The sequence below is a fragment of the Oryzias latipes genome, chromosome 7, assembly GCF_002234675.1.
Source record: "Oryzias latipes chromosome 7, ASM223467v1".
In the NCBI taxonomy this organism is placed as follows: domain Eukaryota; kingdom Metazoa; phylum Chordata; class Actinopteri; order Beloniformes; family Adrianichthyidae; genus Oryzias; species Oryzias latipes.
The window spans coordinates 4,671,984-4,684,096 of NC_019865.2; the positions used below are offsets into that span (position 1 = coordinate 4,671,984).

General features: G+C 39.2%; 2 protein-coding genes across 2 annotated transcripts; both read right to left on the bottom strand.

The window, feature by feature from the left end:
• Window positions 1-1,653: 1,653 nt before the first annotated feature.
• On the bottom strand, window positions 1,654-4,904 carry LOC101161240 (ninjurin-1-like). Its single transcript, XM_020704442.2, has 2 exons — window positions 4,726-4,904; window positions 1,654-2,757 (listed from the first exon to the last, which is right to left on the bottom strand). Exons 1-2 carry the CDS (start codon window positions 4,786-4,788, stop codon window positions 2,500-2,502), a joined length of 321 nt encoding a protein of 106 aa, XP_020560101.1. The 5' UTR covers window positions 4,789-4,904; the 3' UTR covers window positions 1,654-2,499.
• A 2,989-nt stretch (window positions 4,905-7,893) lies between these two features.
• LOC111947618 (ninjurin-1-like) lies at window positions 7,894-9,754 on the bottom strand. The gene is made up of 3 exons (XM_023956244.1): window positions 9,542-9,754; window positions 8,490-8,622; window positions 7,894-8,390 (listed from the first exon to the last, which is right to left on the bottom strand). The coding sequence occupies exons 1-3, from the start codon at window positions 9,693-9,695 to the stop codon at window positions 8,387-8,389; spliced, it is 291 nt and encodes a 96-aa protein (XP_023812012.1). The 5' UTR covers window positions 9,696-9,754; the 3' UTR covers window positions 7,894-8,386.
• Window positions 9,755-12,113: the final 2,359 nt, after the last annotated feature.

Below are 12,113 nucleotides of genomic sequence, written 5' to 3' on the forward strand. Positions count from 1 at the left end.
AACTCCTGCACCTTCTTCACCTCAGTCCCCTGTAACCTAACGCTTCTACCTTGATCCCTCTCGTTCAGACACATGTATTCTGTCTTACTACGACTGACCTTCATACCTCTTCTTTCCAGAGCAAACCTCCACCTCTCTAGCTGTTCCTCCACCTGCTCTCTACTCTCACTGCAAATTACAATGTCATCCGCAAACATCATTGTCCAGGGAGATTCCTGTCTTACCTCGTCTGTCAGCCTGTCCATCAGCATAGCAAACAAAAAAGGACTCAAAGCTGATCCTTGGTGTAGTCCCACTTCCACCTTGAACTCCTCTGTCTGACCTACAGCACATCTCACCACCGTCATACTTCTCTCATACATGTCCTGAACTACTCTGACATACTTTTCTGCCACTCCAGACGACCTCATACAGTACCACAGCTCCTCCCTCGGCACCCTGTCATACGCCTTCTCTAAATCTACGAACACACAATGCAGCTCCTTCTGACCTTCTCTGTACTTTTCCATCAACATTCTCAAAGCAAAAATGGCATCAGTGGTGCTCTTACGGGGCATGAAACCATACTGCTGCTCACATATCTCCACCTTCTTCCTAAGCCTGGCTTCCACTACTCTTTCCCACAGCTTCATTGTGTGGCTCATCAACTTTATTCCTCTATAGTTGCTGCAGTTCTGCGTGTCACCCTTGTTCTTAAAGATCGGGACCAGAACGCTTCTCCTCCATTCCTCAGGCATCTTCTCACTCTCTAAAATCCTATTGAACAACGAGCCCACATTCACTTTATGTAAACCTTTTGGCATCTTTGGCATGAGAGGTGGTTAAAATGCTGCCCCCTGGTGGCCGGTTGTATATGCAATAATTAGGATCCATTGACCATTTTACAACTAATCAGAAATTTGTCCAATAAAAAAATATCAATGATTTCTTTTTCTCTTGCTTATTACTTGGAGGAGAAATACACATAATTGAAGTTTTTACAATGTTTTCAAAATGTGTTCTAACATTTAGTTGAGCAGGCGGTTAAGGGATTAAATTACCAAGTTGAACAAAGCTGATATATACAGCACCTTTTTACAAGGAAAAATTTTAAATTGCTTTAAACGTCATAGACAAATAAAAAACAGGATAAAACAAGTTCCATCATAATTAAAACTCAAAATCATGAAACCTTGCCAACATTTACACACATAGTAGTAAATTTGAAATAAAACATAAGTCAAAAAGATCCTCAAAACCAGACTTCCAATACATTTATTCCTAGTCCTCTTTAACTCGAGTGGTTTGAAAGCTGTGCAGGTAAAATTCCTTTGATCTTAAAAGAGCCACTCCAATAAAAATTGTTTTTTAAGATGCTATTGTAGAATTTTTCTGATGATGGAGAATATTTAAAAAGAAAATTAAGCTCAGAGTTTCATTTCTGAGTATTTCTTCATTCGAATTGTTGTGAATCATGAGCAGATGAAAAAATGTTGTTGAAAGAAGCTTTTAGCGGTGACATAGTACAATTGGTGGGCCACAAGCTCCCTGCTTCGCTCCTTTCTGATACATCCATTTGTAGAGGAATAGATCCATGTACGTCTTGGTTTTCCTCGTCCAAGCTGGAATCTGGATCTTAACTGTACGGCTGGAAAGCTCCAACATTGCTCGGCATTTTTGTTGTACCAGTAATGATAGGTTGGGGATGTAAGGGGCTGTGTGCTAGGGGGAAGAAAGTTTAAACAAAGGGATGATGGGAAATGTAGGCAGGCTTGCTCTGCACAAATGGTCCCGCCCACAGCCTTTGTTTATCAGAATATTACATAGGGAAGCAAGCCATCCGTGTTTATGAATGACTCATCAGGTGAATTATTTCGTGGAAAGTAAACATTCATTTTCTTACCTGTGTCAGGTCACGGGCTTCATACAAATTAGACGGATCGTTTTCGTAACATTAAACCATTTTATACTAGACTGAATGGGAACTTAATTCCCTTTTCTCGGTTCCTAAATTGAACACAAACCAGAAAGTACCAAAACTTGTTCCTCTGACGACCACTGGAGGCTAATGTCAACGGTGAGCAATTTCCTATTTCCGTTTAACAAGTCTAATAAGTCAAGAATGTTTTCATGCATTTTGCTTAAATTGGTATTTGTAAATACTCCAGGTAGAGGGTTTTTTAAATCGTTATTTTGACTTTTTTTTTTAATTGTGCATTGATTGGGTGCTGCACCTTTGCCTGACAGTGACTGGGATAGGCCCGATCAGCCTCATGACCTCTGGGTTGGGTTTAGAAAATTGAAGGACTTTGATTGACAGTTGAGTGGGTCCCATTGGGAGCACTTTCAGGTTTCTTTGTCTGACCAATCCCTTATTGTCAAAGCATTTTCAGGTGGGCGGGGTTGATAAAGTCAATAAAGTAAACCTGTTTCAGAATGCTGAAGCTGATTCCAGAGATTACCTGTCCCGAACGAAAATGTCTGATTCACTCAATGTGCAGATCGAGCAGAGATCTTAAACTAGCTTTTGGTCTTTAAACAGAAAAGTGTGAGTGACTTGCCTATGAAAACAAGCAAGAGCCCCACTACGACCTGTAGGGTTATGGACAGGGCCAGCAGCACAATTAGGGGGATGTAGAAGCGGTACTGTGGTCCCACATATAGGATGGTCTTCAGCTGGGACGAGTTAGCCATCAGCAGAGCCACATCCAACATGCTCTGAGCTGCACTCTTCTTTGTGGCATATATGTTGAAGTCCATGCGTTTAGGTGATCTGGCCTATGAAAGCAGAGAAGAGGTGGACAGGAGACAAAAACCTGTAAGAAAAGTCAACCTTCTTGCCGTTCTTTAAGTCTCATTGTTGTCTTTGCATTTGTCGCTTGGTTTCTTCAAATCTAGACTTGCAAAATTATTTCTGTAATGTAAACTGAGAGGGGAGAGGTGAGTCATCTGTGTCAAATGACTCATCGTGTTTATCTGCAGCTTGGGAAACACGCCTAAAACATGAATAACACACATGTATGAAAAGGCGCATTCCTGTCCATACATGCCGTTGTTTAGCAACTCAATTCTTCAGAGAGGAAAATACCTGTAGATCATGTTACTTATGGAAAAATGTCCCCGCTCTTATTGAAAGAATATGTTGAATTGTTCCTCTTGCAAACATGTGTTCAGAGTTGTTTTATTTATTTTTTTGCAACCAAGATTTATTTCCTGATACGTTTTTCCTATCACTAACTAATCATGAAAATTAGTTAGTTTTTTCCTTAAAATTCCTGATTGGAATTTCTTCCTTTTAACTGGACACTTATGTCATCACTGCCATCTTAGCTCAATGGCCTTGTGAAGGAGTGTCCACCCTTAGACTGTAGGGTCATTAGGTCAAATTTACAGTTGAGTCAAACCAATGCTGCTTGATTGGTGAGTTTAACACTAAACAACATAAAGATCACTTCAGTCATTGGCCAGGGATTATGAGTGCGGGGCAAAGCAACAAGAGAAAGACTGATGGAAGTGCTACACTTTGCAGTCCTTGTCGGGATAAACTTCATATCTCGCTGACCAATTTTGAACATCTGTCTCAACGTCAGGTATAACACTTTTTACTTTGTAATTGCGGAATCATGCTGCAAGGCTTAGGAGACGATGGCCATGAGGGTACACTGATAAGTGTTTATCAGATATTATATTTCCATTTCCCGACAATATCGATTGTTTGGAAAACAGTGTGAGAACCAATGTGTATCACTTTAAAAGTTGTTTTAATGAGCCTGCATTCATCCAACTGTGTCTCATCTTCATGTTTGGTTCTTCCTGCTATGTTTACATCCTGTAACCCCCGACTATAGTGGCCTTTTTGATTCAGTTGTTCCGGTCCGAGCAGAGCTCATTCAGACTGAGGAACCTCAGCGAATCGAAGCTTAGTCTGATTGGCAACAAACCGAGGCCACTTTGAAAGATGGTCCTGGACCAGGGTCTGTTTGGGTGTATTCAGACTAAAAATTTAAGTAAACCAAATGTCTCCAGGCTGCAATGAATACACCCTTAGTTATGATTGAGGCAGCAGAAAACAAAGCAGGGTGGAGACAAATACAGAAAGGCTGCCAGATACATTGTTGGTAATTATCATTATACAGTACATGTATGTACTAATCTGACATGTTTTTGAAGTCTTAAGCAAACAAAACACCTATACACTCCACAAAACAAGTTTTTAAAAAATTAAATGGTTTTAAAAAAGAGACTACCTATTTTATATGTCACAGTGAGCACCTAAAGTTTGTATTCTTGATAAGACAATGTTATCTAGTCTCCACTCAACCACACTTTATCACTTTCTATTGGTTTGACCAAATTTAGCTGATTCTCTTTAACGTCACTTTTCAGTTGATTGTAATCCTATGAAAACACTTTTTAAAGTTTCTAAAGACCAGAAAGTCTTTGGACATGTTTTGTCAGGTACGTTTGATTATGTCACCCTGTGGTGTACAGCTGGATCATTCAGCTGGAGAATACATTTCTCTGCAATCAAATAAAAACAAACACATTTACAGACCTTATGGCTTCCTTCTGGAGACAATCAGAGAAAACACAAATAACATTTCTGTTAACATCAGTTCGAGTCCAAGTGCAGCAGGTCGACAAAATAGTGACAGATTTAGCCAAGAATGTCCATGAGGATACACAGACCTCAAGCTTGTTTGCTATATCTATAAGGAGCATGTTTGTGTACGCTGTGTTCCTCACCTGGACGCCTTCTGTCTCTTTCAGAGGCATTCCCTCTCCGTTCAGCTCGATTAGTGCAGCCATCCTTTTCTTCCACGAGCTCTCAGGAAACTAAGACTTCCACAAAGTTGCACAGCTCCTTACATACGAGGGCGTGGCCACCACTTACCTGTCTGACAGCTATTCTTGCTCCTAACTTCAGTCATTTCACACATTTCAGATTTCTCCTTCATCCAAATAAAATAGTGTGTGATGTCAGTTTGTCTAACCAATCATGACACATTTTTTAATGATGGTTAAAACATCAAAGGTAATAGATGAGTTCAAATGCCTGACAGGGAGCCCTTCCACAGGACCTGAAAGCAAGTATGAAGCAATTTTGGAAATAGCCCACCTTTGTTTATTGCCAGCCAAGGGAACTGTCGCTATATAAAGAAATGGGTTTAGATTATGTTTTTGTCTATGTTACAGGAATACAATCAGTGGCAATACTGTAACCGGAAAATGTCGCATGCATCAAAAGTTTTGTTGTAGAAAGAAATGTCAGTGGACTATTTTCTATGATCACTTCAAAACACTTGTTGTTTGTTAAAGATCCACTCCAATAAAAGTTGTCTTTGGTGTTTTTAACTGTGTTAAATTTTTCTCAAGAGAGAGAACATACACTCACTGGCCACTGTTTTAGGCACACCTCTCCTGGTCGTTAACCAGGAGAGGGAAGAAAGAGGACTGAAGTGACTTTGTATGTGGCATGGTTGTCGGTGCAGACAGGCTGGTCTGAGTGTTTCTGAAACTGTTGTACTGAGCATCTTTGGGATGTGGTGGAACTGGAGATTGGCATCATGGATCTGCAGCTTTACCGCCACCTACAGGATAATAGTCACGCCTGAAGATTTTCAGTCGGGGTTCAGAGGACCCATCCTGTTTATGCTCTACATGCTACCCTCGGGAGACATAATCAGGAAACACACCATTCATTTTCACTGTTATGCGGACGATACACAGTTGTATTTATCCATTAAACCCGACCAGACTAACCATATAGAGAAACTGAATGCCTGCATCAGAGACATCAGAGACATCAAGACCTGGATGACAATTAATTACCTCCTCCTGAACCCCAAAGAAACTGAGGTAATCATCCCTTGTGCTATCCTAGGCACTTTAACATTGGGAGTTGGGTCATCTAGACCCACTAGACCGTGCACTGAACCTTTTTTCTTCAATGATTTGTGTTTTTCACTGGTGTCCATGAATTACATGAAATCCTCTCCACCTTTATCCACCTTTGTTATGGTAGGGATAACACGTCAATGTAAGGGTGGGGTCATAGGATAGCACAATGGTTAAACTAGGTCCTAAAAACCTCAGAGATGATCTGTCTGATCAGATAGTCTCCCTGGATGGCGTAAGTTTGGCCTCCAATTCTACGGTTAGAAACCTTGGGGTTTAATTTGACCAGGATTAATCATTTTAATGCTCACATATCTCGGGCGTGTAGAACTACCTTTTCACCTGCGGAATTTTGCTAGGATCAGAAATATACAGTACTTTCTAAAAGTGATGCTGAAAAACTCATCCATGTGTTTGTTACATTTGGGCTGGATTACTGCAACTCTTTGTTAGCAGCATGTCCTAAGAGTTCCTTAAGAATTCTCCAGCTTGTTCAGAACGCAGCATTGAGATTGTTAGCAGGAACTAACAGAAGAGATCACATCACTCGTGTGTTGGCTTCACTTCGCTGGCTCCCAGTTGATTCTAGAATCAAGTTCAAAATCCTGCTGCTTCCCTATAAGGCCTTACATGGTGTGGCCCCATCCTATATCAAGGACCTCATGGTGCCTTACCAGCCAAACAGAACACTTAACTCACAAAATGCAGGTCTGCTTGTGGTTCCTAGAATTTGTAAAGGCACAGTTGGAGGTAGAGCGTTTAGTTATCAAGCTCCTGTTTTATGGAATAAACTCTCAGTTCATGTAAGAGAGGCCGACACAGTTTTACATTCAAAGTTAGGCTTAAAACATTTCTTTTGGGACAGGCTTATTATCAGAGTTAGTATTCAGAGATCATTTACCTTACTATTAACATGTTTAAATTAAACTTAACAATAAGAATTACGGTAGTTGTTAGTAGGCTGCTAGAAGTTTGAAGCTAGGGAAAGTGTGGGGGAATAGGGTTCTGTCCTCTATTTTCATCTACTTCTACTCTCCTAGTCTCCTCTATTCTTGATCATTATTTATCATTTAGTTCTCCATGCCTCTGTTAGGTGCAGTGCCATTCATGTACTGTCCCTCTTTCCAGATTCCACTTGGCTCATCCGTGCTCAAGTACCTGACCGTGCACCTTGTCTCTGGCTTGCCTCTACTACTGCTCCTACACTTGGCCTGACCCTTGGCTCGTCTCGCGCCCCAAGCTGTCCCCCAACTCCATAGATGAAGCTCATCTGCTGGTTTAGTTAAACATGTAATTGTAGAGTGAGATAAGCTAATTCTTCTCTATGAGTTCTGGTACATCGGCTGTCCAGGGTTGTCCCAGGGCAGGGATGCCCAGTTTATTTTTGTCTGTTTAGTTAGTTTAGTTTAAAAAATATTATTGAATTCTTTGTATTCATGGTCCTTCTGATATGATGTTTTCTTTACAATGACCGGTACAAAGCCCATTGAGACGACTGTCGCTGTGATTTTGGGCTATACAAATAAAATTGAATTCAATTGAAAACATCAAAGTTTTCTTTTCTTCTTTTTTATTATTTTAACATTTTTTCTGCAGACTTTTTACAACTTTTAAAGCCTTTTTGTTTACTCTGGCTGCATTTTTTGTTCCTTTTTTAACCTTTTATCTGAATCTTATTTTGTTTTTATTGTTTTGCCTCTTGCTTAAATGACAATAAATCACTGCAGTGTTTTTTGCATTTGCATCTTTTTTGGAGGTTTGTCTAGAACAAATAAAACAAAAATGTTTCCACATCTTTAATTATCTCTTTAAAACGCATAAAATAATATTCAGAAAATTGATTCTGCAACAACAGTTTTTTAAGCGCTTGGCCAAAAAGTGAATCATGTCAGAATATTGGGATTTTAGAGATTTTCTGCACATTGAATAAAACTGTAAAACCTCTGAATTTGTGGTTTAAACAACATTTATTCTCGTCCTGAGTGCATTTATAAAACAAATATTGAAGCTCAAACCTTCGTCCATCTGCTGAAACATGAATCAGTCAGATTTTGGTGAAGGTTTGATCCAAAATAATAATAATAATCCATTTTATTTTAAATCACCTTTTAAAAAAAATAAAAACACAGCACATAGTAAAAGCAATCACTAACATATATATATTAAAATCCCAATAAAACCAGCTGAAAGAAAATGAACAGTGAAATCACAGAGAAAAAAGCAGATTTTAACAGATTTTTGAGTTTGGATTAGAAGGTTGGGAGAGTCAACGTGACATGACATCAGGAGAGAGAGAATACTTTGGGAGCCAAGCATTGAATAACCAAAAAGTCCGGTTTGGGTAAAGTAAGGCTATCAAACAGATCTGTGAGGTCAAAATCTGTTCATAAATATTAGTCTGGAAAAGGACGTTTTTCAGCTCAAGCTTTGGTGCTGCTGCTTGAACATGGATCAGTCAGGGCTGGATGAAGATCGGGTCCAAAAAGGCTCTAAGGTGTATCGGTTCAGGTCACCTGAACGGAAGATGAGGTTTGGTCCAGGTAATTGTGTTATGATAGATGGTATGAAGCTGTACAAAAAGCAGAAGTGTTTTTTGTTGAGTGAGAACCCACCCGCTGTCGTTCTGAAATCCAAGTGCTGTGATGAAGATGTTGACAACGACAGTGAGGAAGACAAAGATGGTTGCAGCGTTGTTCATACGGTCCAGTTTGACATGCTTTCCATCGATGTTTAGATTAGACTTGGCTGTTGACACAAAGGCAAACACAACAAGACCACATTCACTTTATGAAGACCAAACAGCATTTAGCTTCAGTAAGGAAGATGTGATGAGAATTCTGGCAATAGCGACCTCTGATGGCCGTTGTCATGTGCAGCAACTGGGGTCCGTAACAACTTGAAAAAGAAATTTTTTTTTTTTTACATTGCATATCGCCTTGGATGAGATGAGTAGGACCCGCTGCTAACAAAGAGTTGCAGTAATCCAGCCCAAATGTAACAAACACATGGATGATTTTTTCAAAATGTGCTCTACGATTTGACTGTTCTGGAATTCAAAGGTTTAAGTAACTAAGTAAACTAAAGCCAATGAATGCAGCACGTTTGTGAAGAGAGGATTCACAGAGAAATCTACTTCACCTTTAAGATAAAATAAGCAGGTGGATTTCTCTGTGAATCCTCTCTTCACAAACTGATCAGTTTAGAAAAAAAGCTTTGACTCTTTCATTACAAAAACCCTCCATTCTTGAACCTAATCCCTAATGTTCTGCTTTTTAGAGGATCAAAGAAGGGCGGGTGAGGTGATGGGATTTTTCAGGTTTTGTAATGGACATTTTTATGCTTTAAACTGGTTTAAATTAAAGTTGAACATTACAAACTTTTGTCCTCTAAGACAAATCCAGAAAAAAAAAATCTCCTTTTCTTGCAAAACAGCTTAGTGAATAAAAAGTAAACAGAGCATGGAAGGTCACTAACAGCCTTTTATTGATTGTCTACTTTTTTCCCTCAACTGTCATAAGCAATAATTTCTCAGCGAGGAAAATCAATATGTACATGTATCAATATGTATCAAAGCTGTCAGGTTTCCATTTTTAATTCACTGAATAAGCAGCTTAAGCAGAGAGAAACAAGCATTTCTGTGATGTTTAATGTGTGAGTGACTTGCCTATGAAGATAAGCAAGAGCCCAACTACAACCTGTAGGGTTATGGAAATGGCCAGCAGCACAATTAGGGGGATGTAGAAGTTGAACTTCGGTCCCGCAGACAGGATGATCTTCAGCTGGAACGAGTTAGCCATCAGCAGAGCCACATCCAACATGCTCTGAGCTGCACTCTTCTTTGTAGCATATATGTTAAAGTCAAGGTTACTGCAAGGTGGGTTCTGTGAAGATGGACCCTGTGAAGAGGAGGAGTAAGTGTGTCAAAAAATCATCCCTCTTGTTCCTCTTAAGTCTCTGTTTTTTTTTCTAGCATGTTTTTTTTTTCATCAAAACGAAACTTGAAAATTATTTCAGCAATTTCATCTGAAACAGGAGAGGCGAGAATCATTTGTGTCAAATGACTCATCATGACTTAACCTGCCATTGGTGTCTTCAAAGTGAGACACATTTTTTATTCTGGATTGTTACCAGGAACAAGAAAGTCATATGTGTCGAAGGGCTCATCAAGACTCAACGTTTGTCTGCAGCTCATAAAACACGTATCAAACATGAACAACACATGTGAAAAGGAGCATTCCTGTTATGAAATGTAATAAAAAGTTCTGAACAAAATATATATATATATTTTGTTTAAACTTGGTCTGTCCAACAGTTAAGCAAACAGATGAGAGCTGAAAGCCTTTTGTGTTGGAAATATTTTACTTTTATGAATCTTATGATACACCAGATGTACCGGTATACTTAAATAAACCCCTTTTATAATTTCAGCTAAACTTTATTCATGTTAATTATATTTGTAAATATTTTTTGTTGGACCGGACAGAAAAGAAAAGGAGGAAAGAACAGAGAGGGATGACAGATAAGGGGGGGGGGGGGGTGAAGGGTGATTACAGTAGCGAGGGTAAGATCATGAAGCTTTAGAAAGCAACAACTTCCTGGAGCTTTATAATCACAACTGACAGGTTAAGATGCATGAAAAATCTAAAATGGGTGGGGGGGGACTCCATTCTTCAGAGTGGAAACTACCTTTAGATCATGTTAAATATATAAAAAAATGAATCCTGGATCTTATTCCACAAACATTTAAATGGAATCTGTTAAACTGTTCCACTTTCAAATATGTTAAGATCATTTTTGTAACCAAGATTTGTTTATAATGCATCTAAATTAAGGTTTCCAATGACTAATTGATCATGAAAACCAGGGGGAAGTTTTTTCCTTTAAAATTCCCTTTAAGTAGAAAAATCAAAGGATGCATGGTGGTGTAGTGAATCTTGTCTCACAGCAAGAAGTTCCTGATTCAAATCCCAGCTGGTTCTTTCTGGGGTTTGCAAAGTCTCTTTGTAGGTTTTTTACAGGCGCTCCGGTTTCCTCCTACAGCCCAAATATATGCTTCACGGATTCACTGGTTATTGTCCCTAACAGGACAGGCTCTGGTAGCCTCATGACCCCGACAGGGTTAAGAAAATGGATGGATAGAAAAAAGATGTCAATACATGTGATCTGTCATGACACCAAACAGTAAATTGTTTGCTGTGTAATTTAAACTATTTCCCTCCAAAAAGAAACCAAACTGTAAATTGTCTATGAAGACTCTCATTCATTCAGGTTAATTCCATCATAGTAGTAGCTTTAAAAGTTGTCATCTGGACTGGGTTTTTAAAGTTGAAGACGTTTCACCTCTCACCCAAAAGGTGTTGTCCTTAAATCACAGCCTTTAAACCTACTACTATGATCAAACAATTCTACCGTGGAGAGATAATACTCATAGTGAAACTGCTTAGGTATGTGCCCCACAGGAAGCAACGCCAGAGGGAGAAAAATATACTCCACAAAAAAAAGAAGACATGAGAATTTCTTTACTGAATTTACCAACATTACAGTTTGCATTTGAACCCTAGCGTTGGTGATCTTGGTGTTTAGATGTAGTCTAGTCTCCACTCATCCACACTTTATCACATTCTACTGTTTGTCATAACTCAGCTGATTCTCCCTTGTAAGTCACTGTTCAGATAATCTCTTAAAACAATGGAGGTAACTAAGAAAACTTGTAAACATTTCTGTAAACAAATCTGGAAATCTCCTGTCCGTCTGATATTTTGGATTTTGTCACCCTGTGGTGAACAGATGGATCTTTCATGCATGTGTTTCAGAGAGTTTGTTCCTGTGCATGTAGATAAAAACAAACACATTTACAGACCAAATAAATCCCATAGTGATACAATCAGAGAAAATACATGTATATTTCATTTTAAAATATTTTCTATTAATGAAGTGCAGCAGGTCAACTAAGCAGTTCCTGATTGAACATTTGATAGATTTGGACTTCATAAAGCCAAAAATATCTCTGAAGATGATCAGTCCTCATGTATGTTGACTGTATTTGTCTCTAAAGAGCATTTGTATGAATGCTGGTCCTCACCTGGAGATTAGGTGGCTGTCGCTCCATCTCTCTGTCTCTCCGTCCGTCTCCGTTCCCAGACATGCTTTTCTTCCACGAGCTCTCAGGAAACTTGGACTTCCACAAAGTCACAAAGCTCCTTACAGGTGAGGGTGTGGCCACTACTTACCTGTCT

Excerpts from the sequence above, each read along its gene's own strand:
- LOC101161240 (XM_020704442.2), bottom strand. The coding sequence starts at position 4,788 with ATGGCTGCACTAATCGAGCTGAACGGAGAGGGAATGCCTCTGAAAGAG. Across the intron at positions 2,758-4,725 it reads AAGAGACAGAAGGCGTCCAG|GCCAGATCACCTAAACGCAT; the intron begins GTGAGGAACACA and ends CTGCTTTCATAG.
- LOC111947618 (XM_023956244.1), bottom strand. The coding sequence starts at position 9,695 with ATGTTGGATGTGGCTCTGCTGATGGCTAACTCGTTCCAGCTGAAGATC. Across the intron at positions 8,623-9,541 it reads GCTCTTGCTTATCTTCATAG|CCAAGTCTAATCTAAACATC; the intron begins GCAAGTCACTCA and ends TTGTGTCAACAG.